General features: G+C 45.1%; 1 protein-coding gene across 3 annotated transcripts in view; it reads left to right on the top strand.

Moving 5' to 3' along the window:
* Stx18 (syntaxin 18) overlaps nt 1–23,000 on the top strand; it is a 104,244-nt gene that overhangs the window by 54,259 nt on the left and 26,985 nt on the right. For all 3 annotated transcript variants that reach the window (XM_050141374.1, XM_050141371.1, XM_050141373.1), the window contains exons 2-5: nt 2,945–3,012; nt 16,974–17,089; nt 18,614–18,691; nt 18,857–18,923. In XM_050141374.1, the coding sequence (XP_049997331.1) occupies nt 2,945–3,012; nt 16,974–17,089; nt 18,614–18,691; nt 18,857–18,923 (329 nt within the window). The remainder of the gene's footprint in view (nt 1–2,944; nt 3,013–16,973; nt 17,090–18,613; nt 18,692–18,856; nt 18,924–23,000) is intronic.

Here is a 23,000-nt window from a genome sequence, read left to right as displayed (position 1 = left end):
GGCGGTGGGGAAGAGACAGAAATGTTTAATAAATAAATAAATAAATTAATTAAAAAAAAAAAAAAAAGATTTTGACTTTAAAAAGATGTTTTAGGATAGATAAGATGACTCAGCCCAATTCTTGCTGCCCAAGCATGATGGCTTGAATTTGAGCTCTGGAACCCATGTAACAATGGAGGACAGCTGACACAACCAAGTTGTCTTCTGACATCCACACGTGCACAATGGCACACATATCTTAGCACATATGTGCAAGTAATAATAAATCTTAAAAATTTTTAAATGAAGTATTTTTTTAAATCAACAAATGCAAGCATTCCCACATGAAAACTCAAGTTCAGTACAGAATAAACATTGCCTTTGTGTCTGATTTTTGATCTCTTCTAGTTCTGTTGCTCCCTGGCCTTGTGACCTTGTGCAGGGCCTGTTTACACATTTAGTAATTGAAGTAGTGGATGATGTCCAAATTATACAAATGCTGTAGGGGTGCAGATCATAGCATATTTGTAGCTGCTCAGGTGTTTCTTACTGAGCATGCAGGTGTCTGGTAGTTCATGGGTTCTTATGACTGTGTAGTATGTGGAGGAATGGACACACCAGAAGGGAACTGCCAGCTCATATGGCCTCCAGTTCCTCCTCGTCCTCCTTGTCAGTCAGGTATTGGAGAAATAAGGCATGGTACTTAGACTGCCTGGCTTCCATACAAAAAAAAAAAAAGACCCTTGTGTCTCTGAGCCAGGGGGATCTCTCTCTGACTCAGTCTTCTCCCTGGTAGAATGGGCACATGATAGTTCCTTCCTCCTGGGAGGTTTGCAGCAGCATCACAAGCTAGTGCATGCAGAGCTTTGAGATTCTATCTGCCCTGGAGGAGGTTCTGAGTCAGGCTTTATTCTGATGGTTTTTAATGTGCTCTTACAGCATTAAGTAGAACATAAATGAACACTGCAAGTACTTAGATGCAGTAGCTAGAGACTGTTGTTGCTCTAGGTATCTCTTACTAGTCATTTTTTTTTTTTTTTGATTTTCGAGACAGGGTTTCTCTGTAGCTTTTGGTTCCTGTCCTGGAACTAGCTCTTGTAGACCAGGCTGGCCTCGAACTCACAGAGATCCGCCTGCCTCTGCCTCCCGAGTGCTGGGGTTAAAGGCGTGCGCCACCACTGCCTGGCCCACTAGTCATTCTTTTAACCAGAAATCTCTCACCTTCAAATGCCTAGAATTAAGAAAGCACTGAATGGGAAGCCTTCAAGTAAGGTGTAGGAGTGATTGAGGGAGACACTTGACATCAGCCTCTAGCCTCCACATTGCATGTACACGTACCTGCACACACTCACAAAGAAATCTTAATGTCTCCTTGTTGTGTTTCATTCTTGGCATTTAAATATTTTATATAGTATGCTGATGTTGAGTTTAATATCATTTTAAACGAATTCTTTGGTGATTTCATGCATGTATACAGTATATATTTTTTTATCATATTGGCCCCTTCCAGCTTACCTTAGGCCCCCAAACATTATACTCCCCCAAGTTCATCTCTCCTTTTCATAACTTATAATCTGGTGCTGTCCTCATGTGCAGAGGTGGAGGGCTGACCACTGGAGCATGGGCATCCTACCCAGCCACTTCTGTGAAGACAACTAATTCTCCCAGCAATCTTAAGGGAGGGGCTCCTGATGATATCAAGTAACTTTTTAATTTAGCAAGGATTACATTTAATCCTGAGTAAGCTTCACTCTTTTGTTTTAATTTTTGAGACAGGGTTTCTGAATGTAGCTCTGGCTGTCCTGGAACTCACAGAGATTTGCCTGCCTCTGCCTCCCTAGTGCTGAGATTAAAGATGTGTGCCATCACTGCCTGACCGCTTTACTCTGTTTTAATGAACTCATTAGATGAAAATGTGCTGTTGTTAAGCATATGACGTTCCTCATCCCTCCTGCAAATCACCATAGAACCTTCATCTGGTGATGGATGGAGATAGAGACAGAGACCCACACTGGAGCACTGGACTGAGCTCCCAAGGTCCCAATGAGGAGCAGATGGAGGGAGAACACGAGCAAGGATGTCAGGACCACGAGGGGTGCACCCACCCACTGAGACAATGGGGCTGATCTATTGGGAGCTCACCAAGGCCAGCTGGACTGTGACTGAAAAAGCATGGGATAAAACCGGACTCTCTGATCATGGCGAACAATGAGGGCTGATGAGAAGCCAAGGACAATGACAAGGGGTTTTGATCCTACTTCATGTTCCGGCTTGGTGGGAGCCTAGCCAGTTTGAATGTTCACCTTCCTAGACATGGACGGAGGGGGGAGGACCTTGGACTTTACACAGGGCAGGGAACCATGACTGCTCTTTGGATTGGAGAGGGAGGGGGAGCGGAGTGGGGGGAGGGGGAAAGGAGTGGGGGGAGGGGGAGAAGGTCGGGAGGAGGGGGAGGGAAATGGGAGGCTGGGAGGAGGCGGAAACTTTTTTTTTTCCTTTTCTCAATTAAAAAAAAAAAGAAAAAAAAAGAATTGCCCCTTATTGAGCTCAGGAGGTGCACTATCTGGTCTGCCTAACATAATAGGTCACTACAGTTAGGAAGAAGCAGCCATTTGCAGAGCCCGAGGCCCATGAGAGTTAGTATGATAGAGTTAGTGTAGTAGTGACCATGAGATCCTAAACCCCAAACTGTGAGTTGGCTATGGTGGCTCATGCTTGTCATCCCAGTACTCTGAGTTTGGAGGCAGGAGGACCACAATATCAAGGCCATCCTGAGCTATATGGCTAGACTTTTTTTTTTTTTTTTTTTTTTTTTTTTTTAGCATTCACCTCTCCCAGCAAAATGAGAAACAAGTTCCTGAGTTCACAGTGCAGTCTCCCTGCAGCTGTGCTCTGCTGTGTGGAGAAATATGCCCACTCAGTGTGCACCTGTCCATGTAAAGTGTTGCCATCTTTTCCATTGTAGATTTCTCACATTGGGAAGCTGAGAGATTTTCTCCTGGAACACAGGAAGGAGTATATTAATGCTTACAGGTAAGTGGGTTCTTATTTCTGTGACTTTGGTGGCTGCATTCCTTTCTGTTGTGCATTTTACTGTCTCACACTTGAAGTGGGGAAGGTCAGCGTCCTAGTTTGCTTTCTTTTACAGTGATAACATCATGACCAAAAGCATCTTGGGAAGGAAAAGGTTTATATGATCTTATACTTCTATATCAAGAATGTGATTGAGAGAGGCCAGGCCAGGACCCTAAGCAGAAACCAGGAGGCAGGAACTAATGCATAGGCTACGGAAGAACACTGCTTACTGCCTTGCTTCCCATGGCTTGCTCATCCCACTTTCTTATACACCTTGGACCACCTGCCGGGGTGACATCACATCAATCACTAATGAAGAAAATGCCTTTCAGTCTTGACTACAGACAATCTGATGGAGGCATCAATTACATTCCCTCTTCCTAGATGACTCCAGCTTCTGTTGAGGTGATAAACACTCCCCAGCACTTCAATTAGGCTACGGGTAAATGAATATCTGCAGAGTGAAGCAAAACCACCATGGCAGGATTGCACCAAGTCACTAGTTGCCACATGTCAGCAACAGTCTCTGACAGTCTGTGTGTTTCTTTGTCGGTACCATTTTCTACTAATGGATGACACTTGCTGCCTGAATGTGGACAGTACTGTGCACAAAGGTGTGGACACATGTGTCCATGTCATCTGAACCTGGGGAGGGGCAGGTTTTTAAGGCTCTCCCAGGCTACTTTTTCCTATGTTTGGCCATCCCTACCTGTGACTCTGGCTTTTCTGGTTTGGAAGCGTTGTTGTGAGCCTATGTCCAGCCCTCACCCTTGTGTCTGTCACTGGCTTGTGCTTTTCTCACCATTTCTCTTTCTAATGAGAATCTCCTTCTTTTGGCACTTCCTGGAGACAGAAACAGAGCTGTCTGGCTTACAGCATATCTCATGAAGGCTTTACTCGTCCTCCTGTGTACTTCTGTTCACATTCCTCCTGGTGGTGAAGTTTTAGTCAGTAGCCATTTGCTTTCATTGCCATCTGAGTAGATCCACAGCATTGGTATTGGTGCACCTTCTCCTCTCAACCCAAGCCTCCTGGACCCTTTCTGCTATGAACCTCCGGCCTTGCCAGCCTTCCTAGAAGGCTCCAGGCTCTTTCTAGCTTCAGGACATGCCCAGATGAAGTACTTCTTACTTCCTTCCACACATCCCCCTTTCAGCTTCAGCCCTCAGCTTCTATACTGTATAGCATGTGGAGGACAGACCATGCCCATGCATGCTAAGGCTTTAATTAAACTGTGTCTTCTAAGAGGCCCTCTCTAAGACCACCCCCGACAAATCTCTCCTGTTTATTTTCCCAACATGTATTTTTTTTTCTTTGAACATGAGTCACAGTGTATAACTATTTAATCGGCTAGTAGGTTTTTGTCATTACTTTGTAAATTTTGTGAGATCCGAGACCTTATCAACTTTGCATTCATTTTTTATAATGCTTCAGCTATACATTGCACTCCATTAGTGTTTGTCAAATAATACATGAATGATCCCTCATCTCCCCAAGGCCCATGGCTAGCCACTGGTTCTTGTCCACAGGGGTTTTGGCAGCATCTTAAGAGATTTTGTCCTAGCAGCAAGAGGAGTGCTACTGGCATCAGGCAGTGTGGGGCATGCCAAACAGCCTGCAGTGCACAGCACAGCCTCCCACAGCCACAGGCCATCTGGCATTGACCTTGAAGGGGCTTCCCCAGCCTGACCTGCACCCTTACATGGATCTGTGAACACCTGCCCAGGGCCTTCTGCAATTCTAGAGGCTTAGAGCACATCAGGGAGTAAGACAGAAAACTGTCTCTCCTTTTTACAGCCTGCATTCTAGAGGACTGGCAAAGAATTTATGGTAACGGGTAAAGATGGAACAAGCCATGGGGCTAGGAGTGCTGCAGATGTTCACAGTTTTTACATAGTGTGGTTAGGACCGGCCCCTTGAGATATCCTCCTGGTAGACTCCTCTCTGAAGTTTGAATTCCCTGGCAGGCAGGATTGTGTCCTTCCTGCTTTGCTCTTTCTTCCTCGTTTCCATCCACAGCAGAGACGGTGAAAGTCCCACTTGAGCCCCGTCCTTCCATCTCCAATGCCTCTGAAATCCAGCTACATACATGGTTCCCATTGGTTTTGATGGATTGGCACTCTTCTTTCTTTCCACTTACGTACTTATCTTGCTTCCTCCCTAACCAATACTGTTTCATTTCTCTCCAAACATCAGTGTAAAGAGGGTTGCACCTCAGACTTTGTGGGCCCTGCATGCTTTCTGGCACATACCTTATTTGTTTATTACCTTTGAAAAACAACAACAACAACAAAACATTCTTAACTTCCAGATTGCACAGAACTACAGAACTGGACCTGAGGGCTGGATTTGGTGTGTTTTCAGAGCACTGATGTGTACCCACCAGCATCACCATTTGTTGCACTGGGATCCCGCAAAGAAAGCTCCATTGCCATCTCTGTTCTCTCAGGTTCATTTTCTGACTTGCTCATTATCAAATCCAGTGGCTTCTCTCAAACTGTGTGTAAATGGAGTCACACAGAGCACACCCATGTGCTTACCTTCTAGTACCCCAAATACCCATTTATTTTCTTATTTCTTTTATTTTTGTATTACATTGAGCTGAATTATCATAATTTGATTATTCATTTACATAAGAAATGGGTGTTTCTAGTTCTGTGCTATTATAAATGGAGGAGCTGCTATAACTGAGTGCCCCCTGAAGTCTTTATGAACACTAATGTTCATAAATAGCAAGGTGAGAGGTTGCTAGATCGTTCATCTGGCAGCCTTAAAACAAACCCCCAAGCCAGAGCCCAATGGTGCAGTGGACTGGAACATTTAAAATCAACTATCAAACAGTTTGCAAAGTGATTTCACATAACCCGTCACAACAGGGGAGAGCTGCCGGTTCTCCACATCCACACCAATGTCTTGTGTGGGCAGTCTTTCATTATAGCCATTATAAGTAGTGTGAAATAGCATCTCATCATGCTTCAAGTTAGCTCCTAAAATGTCTTAAAACAGTGTGTTTTTTCCCCTGGTGTCCATGGGGCATTGGATCCTGCATCATAGAGGTGTTCAAGACCTTCACAGAATGGCAGAGTGTTTGCATGCTTGTGTGTGCTTACTGGAATCACCTGCAGATGTCTGATGGTGTCCATCACAGGGTCAGTGCTCTTGAAATACTTTCTGCTGCAGCATAAGGAACACAGAGAAGAGCCCATGTGTTCACAGTGTAGTTGTCTATAAGAATGCACTGTAAATGCAGAAGTCCAACTGTATTTTCACCTCCTCTGACTATTCCAGCTTTTGTTTCTTTTTCTTAACTTCTACCATAAAACTTTGGTTGTTTTCTTGGCTCTTTTGTCTTATTTGTCTCTACTTTGCATTTGAAATGTGCCATAATTATTGTGTTAGTCAGATTTTCATCCCTATGACAAATACCTGAGAGAGCAACTTAAAACATAGAGATGGTTTATTTTGTTTCCAGGTCTCAGTTCATGGTCAGTTAACTTTATTACTGTGGGCCTATAAGGCAGAAAGTCATGGCAGAGAGTTTGTCAGTGCAAAGTTGCTCACATCTCAACCAAGAACTGAGAGAAATGGGATAGCTACCACCCTTCAAAGATATGTCTACTGATATGCTTCCTCTAGACGGGCACCACTTACCAGTAGCTCCTTGATGCTGTTTGTGGACTGACGATCCAGTCATGATTCAGTACTAACCAGCTAGGGACCAGGCTTCCTACACAGACATTTTGAGGACCCCTTTATAGTCAGACTGTTGTAGAATATTCCTTTACACTGTGTGAAGATGTGTCCCTGTGATTGGTTTAATAAAGAGCTGAATGGCCAATATCTAAGTAGGAAGAGGTTAGGCAGGACTTCTGGGGACAGAGAAGACTCGGGGAAGAAGAAAGGCAGAGTTATCAGCTGGATGAAGAGGAAGCAGGAATGTAAGAGGAGAGATAAAAGCCACAAGCCACGTGACAGCACATAGATTAATGGAAATGGATTATTTAAGCTATAAGAGCTAGGTAGAAACAAGCCTAAGCTAAGGCTGAATTTTCATAATTAATAAGTCTCTCCGTCTTTATTTGGGAGCTTGCAGTACAGAGAAAGACTTACTGCATCAGACGGCAGTTCTGTCTCCCCACACAGTCGTCCTTTGGTCATCTGTGAGGTGCACTGTACTAATGCTTATTTTATCTCATTTAGTCCTTGAATTCTCTGTGCTCATTTTTACTAAGTGCCCGTCACATGACATACTCCACTCCATGCCATTTTGCTCTTTGTCACACAAGCAGGCAGCACTGTAACAGGAGGGGCACCACAAAAAATAGAGCTCCAGGGTTTGGAAGACCCTGGCCTTGTCAAGAAACATGTCTTTGAAGGAGTGACACTTGAGCTGAGATCTGAAAGACCTGAGTCACCCAAATGACCAAAAGGAGGGAGGGAATCCGTGTGTCCAGTGAGTATGCCTGCAGCCCCTGGAGCGGTGTCTGTCCTGCTGTGAGACATGCAGCAGTGCTGGGAGGAGCCTCCTCTCAGAGCATTAGCCCAGCAGCCAAAACTGCTCTTTTAGGTGAAGATGAGCAGTCCCCAAACTGAACAAGCAATTTTATGCTTTTAGACGTATTTCATTTTAGTGCTCAGAATGCCCTGAGATGTCCTGCTGCATAGTACTGGCATAAAGTTCTCTATTAGCTGGCTGGTGAACACTAGGTGGCAGTGTACATTTTATTTCTGAAGGTGTCCCTGCATCAGGTACTAACTCTATAGGTTGCTAACCAGAAGCTGCAATAATTTGAGGAAATGCAAATGGTTATAACCTAGTAATTTCCAGCTCCTTTCCTTGTCTCTGACAACTGAGGCTGCAGGTGCAATTCTATAGACCTTTCTTGAAAGTCTTGTGCCCTGCCAGTGGCACTCACACAGGCATGCTGACCGTTCCTGAGGCCCTCCTAGACATGTGTGGAGCTCTGTGATAGTGTTGCCAACTGACCTGACCACACTCCAAGTCACCGCGGAGATAAGCTTCTGAGTACCCGTGGGGAATTATTTAGGTCAGGTTAACCATAGCTGTAGGCAAGACCCCTTCCCTAGGTGGGGATTGTGAACTGTTTGAGACAGAGTGAGCTGAGCACTAGCTTTCGTTGCCCTCTGCTTCCCCATTGTGGGTGCAGTGTTATCATCTGAGTCAGGCTGTTGCTGCCTTGACATGCCTTCCACGATGGACCCTACCTTGAACTGGAATAAAGGCTGGAATAAAGCCTTCCACTCTTTGAAGTTGCTTTTGTCATAGCAACAGGAGGAGAAACTAAGAAGGATCCACCCCACCAAGGGGCACGATACAAAAAGAACAAGGATGTTTATGTGCCCAGAATAAGCTAATTTTCCACAAAAGCCAGAACTATGAAGAGCATTGTGCTGAGGCTTGAGTGTGTTAAATGTAACTGTAAACATGGGAAAATTCTGGCTGTTAAGAGATGCAAGATTTTGAATAAGGAAAAGAGGAGAAAGGGTCAAGAGTTCCAAGCTACTTTTGTTACAAAGACAGAAGTGGGTTTTTTTTTTTAATGTGGGGTTTAATCCACATTAGAAGTTAAAGGCCTCTTGTTCACACTTCCATTGCCTTGGAAAAGCATCTGACCCAGGTGGATGGTGAGGGGTATGGAAGGTGGTGTGGCTCAGGCCAGTGCTGTCACAGTCACCTAAAGCCATCTAGTCTCCAAACTGCAGTATCCTGTTCCAGGCTAGCTTCGCCTACTGCCTGTTTCTATACAGGCTCTTAGCTAAGGTCAGTTTCACGTGTGGAAATGGTTGGGGGTGAGATAAAAGAAGATAACTTTTTGTCGCCTTTGAAATGATGTGAAATTCCAGTTTCAGTGCTGTTTGGAGAATGGTGCCTGCCGTTCTAGTCGATTTTGAAGATGATTGTGATGGAATCCCAGGGTTCCTGAACTGCACAGTAAACTGACATCTCAGTTCAGCCCACTGCAGCCCCAAGCCTCTCTCTTCCCAGCCACTGTGGTAGCAAATGCTGGGGCTAATCCCTAGGGACTGGACTTCATCTTGCCAGCGCTATAGCTTAAGCACATCCTTAGCCTCTTTGAGCAGCACATGGAACTATGTCCCTGAAGCTTCTTTACTCTTAACTAGCCCAGCATCTTGTAGAAATTTAGTCTTCTCTGCTAACCCTTACACCCCAGTTCAATCGTATCGTGGTCTGCTGCCTTTGAAAGAGCATGGGCTTTGGGACCAGACATACTTCTGTCCAGTTTGGCTGGGTATCAGTCAGTGTGTACAACTCACATCACTTCTCTGTGCTTCTTTCTGATGCAATGTGAGTCATAGTCTCATGAGGATTAAATGTGTGAATTCCCAGCAAAAAAAGTCCCTTGGTAAGTGATGGTTGACTTAAATAACTCTGATGGTTCATAGTGCCCTAACCATCAAACAGAGTCTGGATGGGAGTAAACTAGGCCAACAAACAGAACTTAAGACTGTAGGTGACTTAATCAGGTTAGTGCCATGGAGAGTCATAGTCCCTGGCTCCCAGCTAGCAGCCAGGTGCCTTTGCTAGGAGACAGTGGAATAAAGGGAATCTCTGCTGACTGCCCACAGGGGCAGACCTATCTGGAGATGAGGGTGAGATGGGGGTGGGGCTAGGTACATGCCCAGTTCCTTTAGCCAGGGTACCCATCAGGGAAATTCCTGCTCCTCTCTTGGGAGGCTGAAGAGGGAGAAACCTAGATTCACTCTGGGGAAGCTAATGCACACAGAAGTGCCAGGACAAGGGACTAGTGCCCCACTAGCCTCCCTCATCCACTTCCACCAAGTTCTCTTTTCTGAAGGTTGTAGAGTGTTGCCAGCTTTGCAGTTTTACAGCCTCCCTCCCAGTATGATGTGCTGGCCTTGGCCTGTTCCTAGGAACATTTTATAAGCAGTGTAATCACAGAATTGAAAGAGCATGGGTAGAAATATTGCCTTCAGACCATGAGGCTTTGTTAGTTTGACATAATTAGGAAGCTATAATTTTTTCCAGAATGTAGAGCTCAGACTTTATTGACCCATTTAATTTTTTTAATAATGACATTTTACTAGAGCAGAACAGCATGAAGCCTAGGCAGCCTCTGGCTGGATCTTAGAATGACCTTAATTAAAATAATCTACCCACTCTGTGCTTTTTCCATAAAACCCTGGCAACAAAACAGTACCACTTGGGAAAACAACTTTGTTGGTTTTTGTTGTTGCTACTAAAAGAGTAACAGCACCATCAATTTCCAGTATCCAAGGTCAAGTGGGTCTGTGTAGTGTTTCTGTGGACTCCCCTCCTTCCTGAGTAGTCAGTGTTCTCAGATTAACCTTTATCAGACCTTCTCTCTCTCTATCGAATGGGCTCCATTAACTGGGACTATGGAGCCGGAGGATCTTAGTCCAGTACGTTTGGACCAGTGCTGTATAGGTCTGCCCTGGTGGCAGGTTCTGTATTCTTTCAGAAGCCAGCGCCTTTCTGAACTGGGAGCCTTTGACCCCTTTCACCTCAGTGCTCCCATAGGAGCAGAGTAGGGAGAAGTAACTGGAAGTGAAGAGTCATTTATTCAGACACCAGGGTCCATGTGCAACATGCTTAGAAGGTGAAGGAGCAGAAGGCTCATGAGCCTGAGCCAAGGCCTGAGGTGGGTGAGATGAGCCAAGAGAGTTTCTCAAGAACTGCTTTGGTCTTAGGAGCTTTGGAAGGTCTATGCATAGGGCTTCACAGGATCCAAATCTGTTAGAGCACCTGTGTGACTGGTGTGCCGAGCAGACGAGGAGGGGCTGGGCAGAAGCAGCAGACCCTAGAGTCAGCTTCAGTTGCAGATTGAATGGGAGATGTTGGTGGATAGATTCTGAGGAATGTTCTGAAGGTAGAGCCAACAGAATGTGTAAATAGATCTATCTATACAGACCAAGAGGTAAAGGGGAGCTAGGGATAATGTCAGGGTTTGGGCCTGAGCAACAAGAAGGAATGAACTGCTAGCAGCACATCCTGGGGAAAGCTACTGGAGGGCATTGTGGAGAGAGGGGCCAGGGCTCAGCTTTAAGCATATGTGCAGTGCAAAGTAAACATCTGAGTGGGGCTGTTGGGTGGGTCTGTGTTCCAAGTTCAGTGACTCTACTTTCACTAGGTGCGGCACTGAAGAGACCAGTCATCATTCCTTTAGATCTCCGTGCATTCCTCGAGATCTTAAGCACAGAGAGAAGAGCCCTTGCCCCCCGTCCCGGTCAGTCACGGGCATTCTGTCTTCAGAGCATTACTTCTTTTCTGCTGAGCTTGTTTGCCTCAGCTCCTAGTGCTTTCTGCTTTCCTTTTTGAGCACAGAGGCCCAGATCTCAGGGTCTGCTTAAGTTTTGCTTGCAATAGCTGTTCTGTTTCAGGCAGTTTCACATCCCTGGTTCCTCCTTTTTGAACCTTCTGCCATCACCCAAACTCTGCCATTCTCCTCCCTTCTTTATGTCTGCCTTGTTGAAATGGGGAGAGGAGCTCTTTCTATGTAGCCCAAGCTAACCTTGAACTCCTGGTCCTCTTGCCTCCTCTTCCCAGTCCTGGGGTTTCAGGGGATACTCCACCAAACTCAGAAGCTCTGAAATTAGAGTTCAACAGAAATTTATCATACCCCCTACCCATTATAAGTGCTAGGAAACAGAGACAAGACAGACTGGGCACATGGCTAACTCAGTGGTAAACACTTGCTGTTATGTGTGAGGCCCTGGGTTCAGCCCCAGCTTTAAGTAACAAACAAGCAAGCAAATGAACATGGAGATGAACAAGGCAAGATTCTTAGCTTGAAGTCAGTAGCTCCAGGCCTGACCTTTCACTGCTGTTCCGTGTAACATGTTGCCACTTCATTTCTCTTTGTAACCCAGCCATTTCATTGGCTCCAGAGTTTCTGGCTAGCTCTGAAGACTGCTAAAGACAGCAGTCCCACCTATCCTGTGTTGCAGCCAGTTTGAAGTCCTCTCCTCCTCTCCGGCTTTCATTGTTACCTAGGGTCTTATTCTTACCTCCCTCAATCATGCCTCTCTTTTAAGAATCAGTTTGTGGGTTCCACCCATCCACCACCCCCTACACACATACCAGTATGGGAAACAGGCATCCTGGTCCAAACACGCCTGCCTCATTGCCCATGGTGACACACATGGTAATCCCAGCACTTGGGAAGTAGAACCAGAATTCCAAGGCCTTCCTCAGCTACATAGTAAGATTGAGGCGAGAGTAACCTAATGTGACCTTGTTCCTAAGAAGTATTGTAGAGATTGATGAAGTTAAGACTCCAGAGCAGGCTGCCTTGGTCAAAAACCATCTCTGTTAATAACTGGTTGTGTAATCTTAGCAAGTTAGATAGCCTTTCTTTGACTCAATTGCTTCATTTGTAAAATGGAAATATAACAGCACCTATCTGGAAGTTTTGAGAATTAAGTAGGTAAATGTAAAGAGTGCCCTAGATTAGAACAGTGGTCAATGTGAGTTCATGGAAAGATTGCTGAATATTAACCTGTGTTGTGTGATATAACACATCTATATGCATAGGCCTGTCGATGTCACCTATTTGATAATTTATTGAAAGCAGGGTCTGCATTCAGCTCCTGTGTGTAGCCTAGGTATTAACAATTTAATTTTATAATGTGTATTGACCATGCATATTATATGCCCAGTATACCCTATAAATTTGCTGTGTCTCTAACATTTCCAGAAAAAACAAAGCTGTAGTCCTAACTGTTGCCATAGCCTTCAGCATCTGGAACAGTAAAGCCTTTGCTATTTTCTTCCTCTTCTTTACCCTCAATGCAGGGCAGCTTCTATATAAAACTATAGGCAGGAGAAGGGCAGTGAGGTTTTGACCCTGAATTTATTGTTTCTTCATGCACCGCCAACTAAGTCAGAAGGAGAAACATGTTCCTTTAAGTTTCTGAACCAGCAAATAAACTTGTATTTTTTCACTTTCCACCACCTTCCTCCTGAAGTAAATTGACCAATTCAAATTCATATATAACATAGTCTCCTCTAATTGAATCTACTACTTAGCTATATTGAGATCTGTAACAAAATTATTTCTCCTCATAATCAAGGAAATAAAACTTGATGTTTATGTATACATGTCCCATGAGAATAGTTTGGAATTGTTTATAAGATATTTAACCTTTTCAGAATAGTAATGATTTTGTTATTGTAACTTGACTTGTGGTCTTGATAACTTTGGCCTGCTGTTTCAAATGCACACTGTGGGTGTCTCATGCTCTTAAAACACAGTGGAGCAGCAGAGTAGGGAGCCCTCTTTTAAGTGTGCTAGCTCCCCACTTGTAAAGCCCTAAATTCGGTGTGACACCTTTGGCTCAGTACCATAAGCTCCTTCCCTCCAGCCTGAGCCCTCTGTCCTGACTGTGATGCTTGTTTGTGTACACATAGCTGCATTCTAGGCTGCTCCTTTGCCTCCGTTCCCAGGCAGTCCATGTTGCCTGTCAGTGTCTCTTAGATCTGTCACCCTCACACCTATAGACACTGCCTGCACCTAGCGTTTCTAATTCTCTTGGACAGTGGCAGTGGTCTCTTAGCTGTGACTGGAACACTTGAGGTCAGGATTCTTCAGTCTTGAGGCAATCTGCTATGAAGAAACAATGTGCAAATGGCTCTGTTTACAATCCTCCAGTGACCGTCCTGCTAGGGAAGCCAGCACTGGGAATGGAGGGTGGAGTGTCTGTGTTTGAGTTTTAAATAAGTGCTCACTGTAACACTGTTATATGAGGAATGGTGTCACCAGGTGCCAGACACATCAGTGTGGACGCACTGAGTGCGTGTCATGTGCTGCCCTGCTCTGGACCCAGGTGCCTGGTTTACACAGGACCAGCCTGCCTGCTCCTTTGCCTGCTTCACTCATATGTGCCCAAGTATGGAGTGGATATTGTATGTTCACTCAAACTGCCACCCAAAAGGTGGGGAATCATATCTGGTCTTTGTCTCCATCCTCTGTCAGGGCACGCCTTCTCCTCTACTGTCCTGCCCAGCACCCCATCCCACATGAACTGACCACTTCCACATCAGCACCAGTCAGTGCTGTTCTTGGTACTCTCTGTTTTCGTGTTGATCACTCCAACAACTGAGTGCCTTTTGTGGAGATCAGAAATGGGCCTTACTCAGTTTTGAACCCTAGTGCAGTATTTATCCTAAGAGGGCTCAGGACATACACAAGGGAATGAACGAATGATTTGTGAGGTTAAATAAGAAATCAGATACACATAAAGCACTGAGAATTGTGCTCGGCATCTGGCTGTTAGTCAGGTATTCGGTGCTGCCTGATTTTACCAGGGAAGCAGACACAAGGCAAACAGTCCTTACTTCCACATAGCTTTGGAGGAAAAAAGACTTTTTGGTATTTCTGGGAACAGTAAATGCAATGGAGAAAAGCAATGCATGGCCAGAAGCAAATAGCAGCGCAGCAGAGGTGAGGATCAGAGGTGGCCCCAGCTCTGTCCCAAAGCAGGAAAGTAGAGGGCAGCTTTGGAATGGAGGCACAATAATCTCTTGAACAGCATGGCATGAAAAAGTAACGTTGGGTGAGTTCTATGGGAGGCCATTGTTTCTGAGGTGCGGTAGGTGATAAGACAGACCAGTGGTCAGAGCCACTCACAACAGAGTGGAAACCTGTGATCTGGGTCACAGGTGAAATAGAATGCTCAATCTTCAACAAATTGTGCTGGCAAAACTGGATGTCAATCTGTAGAAGAATGAAAATAGATCCATGTCTGTCACCATGCACAAAACTCAAGTCCAAGTGGATTAAAGACCTCAATATCAGTCTGAACACACTGAACCTGATAGAAGAGAAAGTGGGAAGTACTCTACAACAAGTGGGCACAGGAGATCACTTCCTACGTATAACCTCAGCAGCACAGACAGTAAGGGCCGCATTGAATAAATGGGACCTCTTGAGACTGAGAAGCTTCTGTAAAGCAAAGGACACTGTCGCTAAGACAGAAAGGCAACCCACTGACTGGGAGAAAATCTTCACCAACCCCGCAACTGACAAAGGTCTGATCTCCAAAATATATAAAGAACTCAAGAAACTAGACCGTAAAAGGCTAATCAACCCAATTATAAAATGGGGCACTGAGCTGAACAGAGATCTCTCAACAGAAGAAGTTCAAATGGCCAAAAGACACCTAAGGTCATGCTCAACTTCCTTAGCGATCAGGGAAATGCAAATCAAGACAACTTTAAGATACCATCTTACACCTGTCAGAATGGCTAAAATCAAAAACACCAATGATAGCCTTTGCTGGAGAGGTTGTGGAGAAAGGGGTACACTCATCCATTGCTGGTGGGAATGCAAACTTGTACAACCACTCTGGAAAGCAGTGTGGAGGTTTCTCAGGAAATTTGGGATCAACCTACCCATGGACCCAGCAATACCACTCTTGGGAATATACCCAAGAGAGGCCTTATCACACAACAAAAGTATATGCTCTACTATGTTTATAGCAGCATTGTTTGTAATAGCCAGAACCTGGAAACAACCTAGATGCCCTTCAATTGAAGAATGGATGAAGAAAGTATGGAATATATACATATTAGAGTACTACTCAGCAGTAAAAAACAAGGACTTCTTGAAGTTTGCAGGCAAATGGATGGAAATAGAAAACACCATCCTGAGTGAGGTAAGCCAGACCCAAAAAGAGGAACATGGGATGTTCTCACTCATATTTGGTTTCTAGCCATAAATAAAGGACATTGAACCTATAATTCGGGTTCTTAGAGAAGCTAAATAAGAAGGAGAACCCAAAGAAAATCATATAGGCATCCTCCTGAATATTAAACTTCATCAGGCGATGAAAGGAGACAGAGACAGAGACCCACATTGGAGCACCGGACTGAAATCTCAAGGTCCAAATCAGGAGCAGAAGGAGAGAGAGCACAAGCAAGGAACTCAGGACCGCGAGGGGTGCACCCATACACTGAGACAATGGGGATGTTCTATCAGGAACTCACCAAGGCCAGCTGGCCTGGGTCTGAAAAAGCCTGGGTTAAAACAGGTCTCACTGAACATAGCGGACAATGAGGACTACTGAGACCTCAAGAACAATGGCAATGGGTTTTTGATCCTACTGCACGTATTGGCTTTGTGGGAGCCTAGGCAGTTTGGATGCTCACCCTACTAGACCTGGATGGAGGAGGGTGGTCCTTGGACTTCCCACAGGGCAGAGAACCCTGATTGTTCTTTGGGCTGACGAGGGAGGGGGACTTAATTGGGGGAGGGGGAGGGAAAGGGGAGGTGGAGGTAGGGAAGAGACAGAAATCTTTAATAAATTTAAAAAAAAAAAGAAATAGAATGCTCAAGACTTTGTCTTTTGTCCTCATGGTTAGATGCCACACTCACCCAGTGCTTGTGATTGTGAGCCATGTGCTCTGTACTGTACAGGATCTTGTTACTGAAAGTGGGTGTCCCTACCAGCCTGGTCACTTCAGATGGTTTAACTTAGCATCAGGAGAAATGAAATTTATTTCTAGAGACTTTTTATTGTGAGCTTTGAAAACTGCTTTCTAGAATCTAAAGCCTACAGCCCACAGAAGTTTCTCATATGTTTCAAGTACTCTCGGATGGTGTCCCTACAGGGTGAACGGCTTGGGACTCTAACATAGTTATTAGGTTATGCAGTCCTCAGGCAGAGCCTCTGTTCCCAGCAAAGCTGTGTGCTGCAGCATGTTAGATTGGCCTGCTGCTGTGGAAGCTGTTTAGAAGACTGCACCTCGTGGCCTCCGCTCCGCCTGGGGGTCTGACCAGCCCCTCTCCAAGTCTCAGCTTCGGTGTCACTTGGTCAGAGAAACCTTTCTTAATGCTCTACCTGGACTGCATTATGTTATCACTGATGCCACCCTCACATTTTCTTCTCTTTTTTAGCCATACCATGTCTGAATATGGGAGGATGACGGACACAGAACGAGACCAGATAGACCAGGATGCCCAGATATTCATTAGGACCTGTTCAGAGGCAATTCAACAACTCAGAACAGAAGGTGAAGTGCTCCGAAAGAAACTAACAGATCCCATGAATGTGCCAAACAGTTAACTACTCACACTGCTGCCACTTATGATCCCCTTTACTTTCTGAATGGCATTTAGGACGTAAAACTTGAAAGTCCTTTTTTCCTGGTCCATCTTCTAAGCTAAGCTGTTCAAAGTCCTGAAAAGACCTCACTCAAGTTAAATAAGTGGAAGGCAGGAATGGAAAAGACCTCTCTAAATAGAATCTATAACCTACCAAAAGACCAAGGCCAGAGGAATAGATTGTGTGTGTGCAGGCGTTTGTGTATTTGTGGAAACATGCATGTGTGACAATGTTCTGAGTGGCAGGACAGATGGCAGTAGTCTCTAAGATCTAGTTGTCCTGTTAAAATCAGCCCCCATTTGAAACGTCACGGTTGAGAGGAAGCTCTGCAGCCATGACTTAAAGCAATGCACCCCAGCTCTGCTACGTGCTAGTTCCATGGCCCTGGACAAGTTACTTCATTTCCCTGGGCTCAACTTCTTTGAAGCAGTATAGAAAGTAATTAGGCATATCACTTGAATTCTTACAACATGCTAGAGCCTTGCCTGGCAGGAGGGGCCTAGTATTATCTCCCCTTCACTGGGTTTTGTCCCCGAAGAGGAGGAGCTAGGCTTCCCAGCCATATGTCTTCTGTGGTTTTTAAGCACACACATCAGAACTACGGAGGTCAAAATTGCCAGCTGCTGTTGGACTCATGGCTGACTTCTGGTGGAGAAGCTTCTCAGAGAATGTTGATCAATAAATAACTGAGAGTCTAATGAAAGCTTACCAGGAAATATACATCACACAAAATTATGTGTGCAGCATTGCAGAGTATCCAGATCATCTTGTGAGTCCCAGGTTATACAGCCCTCTAGTAAAAACATAACCTGTGCCCCATACTCTTAAGGGCAGGCATTTGTGACCTTCGGTGACCTCTTGCCTCTGGACCTCAGTTGGTTCATTTGAGGTATTTCTCTGAAGTCTTGGCATCATGCCTGCACCCAACCTTTCCACTGATAGCAGGGTCTCACCATAGGAACTGGCATAGGCCTGGCCCTTGTGGCTCATCAATGGGAAAGGTTCTTGGAGAGCAGGCTACTACGGATAGTGCCACTCAGTGTCTGAGGGGAGAAGGCAGTCACTGTACGCTGAAAGCAGTGCAGGCAGAGGTGTCCGTGTTCTAGCACATGTGATTTAAGCATGACATTTGAAGGTGAGCCTCAGCACTGGCTGTTAATACAGCCAGGTCAGCATTCCGGAAGGAGCTGGTTCAACTCAGCTCCCCTGGTGCTGTAATAAGCTATAAATTGTTTGACTGCAGTTTCTATGGGTTTAATCTCTCACCTGGTGAACCCTAATAAATCTTACTCTTAAAAATGTAGTCTCACTTGACACGAGGCTGGTTTATAGCTGTGCTTTTGAACATGCTTTCGACGAAGAGCTTTGAGGAAGCTGACTGTTCTGTGGGGTCCTTGAGCACAGACCTGAGTGCTGTCCTTTTCTCTTACAGCCCACAAGGAGATACATTCCCAGCAAGTGAAAGAACACAGGACTGCGGTTTTGGATTTCGTTGAAGATTACTTAAAAAGTATTTCATTTTCTTCTAAAGGTCAAATGTGGTATTTCATAGGAGATGCAATTTAGAATAGAGCTTTGCTAGCTGAAGACCGTAGTATCTCATTAGTATTAATGATGTCTTCGCCTGAGAAGCCATTTTAAATGTTCTCTGTTCTGGTATTTTCTGCTTCAACAGGAGTATGTAAGCTTTACTCTGAACAAAGAGCCATCCGAGTTAAGCGTGTGGTGGATAAGAAGAGACTGTGAGTATTGCTCTTCCTTCCTCAGTTAAAACAGGGCTAACAGGAATGGCAGCGTGAGCTCCTAAAGCAGTGACTCTGTGGGCCTCTGTGCAGGAAGCCTTCACCGAATGTGGTCTTAGAAGCTGAGGACATACTGTGTACCAGGTGGTGCTGGCCAGTCTGTTAGCCACGGCAGCCCATGAGGCAGATTCTCTTTGTTTTCCTGATCACACTGAGGTTCATCAGGATTTAAACTCACATGACCCCACAATTTCATAGCAGCTGGACTGGTTGAGCAATTCCTAATTTCTTTTTCGCTTTGTTGGGAGTAGTAGAGAGACAGTCTGGTTGTGAGGTCCATGCTGGCCTCAAAGTCATCATGCAGCCCAAACTGGCCATGAACCTATATTTTTTCTGCTTCAGGATTCAGAGTGAGGGAGTTTCAGGTATGTGCCACCCACCCAACTTCCCACCCCATTTCTTCATAACCCTATGAGCTGTTTGACTTTGGTCTCTGGCCCCCCATACTTCCTTCTCTGAAACTTTTTCTGTAAAGGGGTTTTCATATTGACCAGTGCTCCCCTATATTGCTGACAATATGACATAATATATTCAAGATGCCATGTACACCAAACCCTACTCCCACTCCAATACCCATTTTGGCATGGTGACTGCCAGTTTTCCCTGGGAGGACTCAGGGGAGCAGGTCTGACTCTGGTGTTGTATGATTAGCTGTCACTATTGTAAGGAGACCAATCACTGGCTCTCACAGTCCCCAGGAGAGACAGGCGTGTCTGCTGCACTATCACAGGGAGAGACAAGAATAGGCCCCAGCACACAGAGCCTCAGCCTTGCTTCTAAGCAGAAGTTCCCTCTGATGTCAGTCAGATGGGAATTGTACAGCATCAGTCAGCTGCCAGATCGCTGTTCTCCATGATTACCCTGAACAGAAGGCCTTGGAAACTTTGGAATGACTAACTCTTCAGTATGGCCCAGTTCTCTCCTCTTAGGCTTATACCTCTCCGACAGGCCTTGACTTCTGATCATACTGCCTCGGCCTCCCAGATGGTGGGACTGTGGAACTACAGGCATGTGTTGGCCACCCTGACTTCTTCTGGTCTTTCTTCATCTTTACACTTAAAGCATACTTATAATTTTATCCTTAATCGTATGTCTCCCTTATGCATAGGTCTCACAAAGGCCAAATATGGCAAATTCAAGGCTATAGTGACTGTATCATAGCTTTTGTTTCTAAATCAGTCCCCAGTGACATCTGCTCTGCCAAGCCTATGTGTGACTTTGTCCTAAAGGAGCTTTGCTTTTCTAATGCCCAATTCTTGCTGAATTCTTCATAGAACCTTTCACGTAGTCTTCTCTGTCTATCTGGTGGACAAAATTGTACTCATCTTTCCAGCCCAAATCAAACGTCACCTGACTTATGAAGTGTTCCAGCTGCTGCCAGCAGTGTTCTGTCTCCGTAGTAGGTTTCCCATGTGTTGTTCACAGCCAGGTGCAGCACACACACTCATGCAGCCACCATTGACTTAAGTCTCCTCAAACACCTCAGCCCGTCACACAACGCCTGTCCTTTCGGGAGGCCAGAGGATAGAGTGTGCACAGTTGTCATTGGTGGGTTGTTTCTAGCCACTGTTCTGTTTGGATTGCTGATGGCTGTCATTAAGAAGTTTGTTTGAGAAGTCCAGTTGCTCGTGTTGTGTGGCACTGTTGTCATTATCTCGTTTATCTGGTGAAGGAAACCATTCTTGTTAAGGTGCAGCTTGCTCACTGTAAAGTCTTAGGAATGCAGATGGTATTACGTGGTAGCTTTTGTTCTTGTAGAGTGGAGATGTCACATCCGCCTACCGGACCAAAGGGCTCTTATTTCAAACTGCTGAAAGTATTTTGCTCATTAAGCCAGAAGTATTTCCAGCTGACAGCTCTGCACTTTCCTACAGTGACTATGTTGTCTGCAAATGATAGTGCAGTCATTAAAGGTACCTGTTTTCATCTACCCTGGTGGCATTTTGTTTTCTGAGCTGACAGTAGGACCTGTTGCATGTTGCCTCAAGCCAGAGTGGGATAACTTTCTGGGGCATCCCATCTCTCTGCTGTTTTCCTACAAGACTACAAGTTTGGAGATGGGGACCTTTGTTTTCTGACTTTCTGATCACTGCACTGATTGGAGCCTGCTACAAAGTAGATGCTCTTCCACGCATTCCTGAGTGAAGGAGACATCATAGAGTTACAGAGTAACAGCTTACAAACTAGAAATACATGGGCCAATATTGGATGAGCATTGGCACAAGTGGCCCTATTATATATTCCCAGAGGACTTTATTTTTTTTTTAAAAAATCCTTTTTTATTTTACATACTGATCCCAGTTCCCTCTCCCTCCCCTCTTCCAGCTGCTCCCACCTTCCCCCACCCCACCTCCCCATTCACTCCTCAGAGAGGGTGAGTTCTCCCATGGGAAGTCAACAAAATCTGTCACATCATGTTGAAGGAAGACAAGGTCGTTCCTCCCTTNNGCACGTCCCCCCCCCCCCCCCCCCCCCCCCCAGTTTCTAGACTGAGCAAAGTATCCCTTCATAGGGATTGGGTTCCAGAAAACCAGTTCATACACTAGTAATAAATACTTGTCCCACTTCCAGTGGCCCTACAAACTGCTCAAGCCATACAACTGTCACCCACATTCAGAGGACTTAGTTCAGTCCTTTGCGGGTTCCCCAACTGTCAGTCCAGAGCCAGTGAGCTCCCACTAGCTCGGGTCAGCTGTTTCTATAGATTTCTGCATCATGGTCTTGACCCCTTTGTTCATATCACTCCTGCCTCTCTGACTGAACTCTAGGAACTCAGGCAGTGCTTAGCTGTGGATCTCTGCATCTGCTTCCATAAGTTAGTGGATGAAGGTTCTATGGTGACAATTAAGGTAGTCATCAGTCTGATTACAGGACAGTTCAGGAACCCTCTCCACTTCTTAGCTGGGGTCATCCTTGCTAGATTCCTAGGAATTTCCCTAGTGACAGGTTTCTTGCTAACCCCATAATGGCCCCTCTATCAAGATACCACTTTACTTGCTCTCCCTCTCTGTCCTTCTCCCAAGTCAGCCACCAGTCAATCCCTCGTGTTCTTCTTCCCTCTCCCCTTTCCCCCTCCCCCTCCTTTCCTGCCCTCTCCTCTACCTCCCATGCTTCCAATTTATTTGGGAGATCTTGTCTATTTCTCATTCCCAGGGGGCTCCATGTATGTCTCTCTTAGGGTCCTCCTGATTTCTTAGCTTCTCTGGGGTTGTGGACTGTAGCCTGGTTATCCTTTGCTTTATGTCTAACATCCACATATGAGTGAGTACATACCATGTTTGTTTTCTGGGTCTGGGTTACCTCACTTAGGATGATTTTTTTTCTAGCTCCATCCATTGCCTGTAAATTTCAATATATACTTGTTTTTTACTGCTGAGTAGTACTCCATTGTGTAAATGTCCCCACATCCTTTATCCATTCTTCAGTTGATGGGCATCAAGGTTGTTTCCAGGTTCTGGCTTTTACAAATAATGCTACTATGAACATAATTGAACAAATGTCCTTGTGGTCTGAATGTGAATCCTTTGGGTATATGCCCAAGAGGGGTATATGCCCTTGAGGTAGATTGATTCCCAGTTTTCTGAGAAACTGACATACTGATTTCCAAAGTGGCTGTATAAGTTTGCACTCCCACCAGCAATGGAGGAGTGTTCCCTCCAGCATAAGCTATCATTAGTGTTTTTTGATCTTAGCCGTTCTGACAGGTGTAAGATGGAATCTCAGACAGATTCAGTGCAGTGCCCAGCAAAATTCTTCAGAGACCTCGAAAGAATGGTACTCAACTTCATATGGAAAAGCAAAAAACCCAGGATAGCCAAAACAATCCTGTACAAGAAAAGAACTTCTGGAGGCATCACAATCCCTGACTTCAAATTCTCCTACAGAGCTACAGTACTGAAAACAGCCTTTTAGTGGTATAAGGACAGACAAGAGAACCAGTGTAACCGAATAGAAGACCCAGGATCAATCCATACATCTTTGAACACCTGATTTTTGGCAAAGAAACAAAAAAATATC

This window comes from Alexandromys fortis, unplaced genomic scaffold, assembly GCF_014885135.2.
Source record: "Alexandromys fortis isolate MF-2015 unplaced genomic scaffold, M_Fortis_MF-2015_v1.1 scaffold_7, whole genome shotgun sequence".
Classification (NCBI taxonomy): domain Eukaryota; kingdom Metazoa; phylum Chordata; class Mammalia; order Rodentia; family Cricetidae; genus Alexandromys; species Alexandromys fortis.
This window is presented reverse-complemented; position numbering and strand designations above follow the sequence as displayed.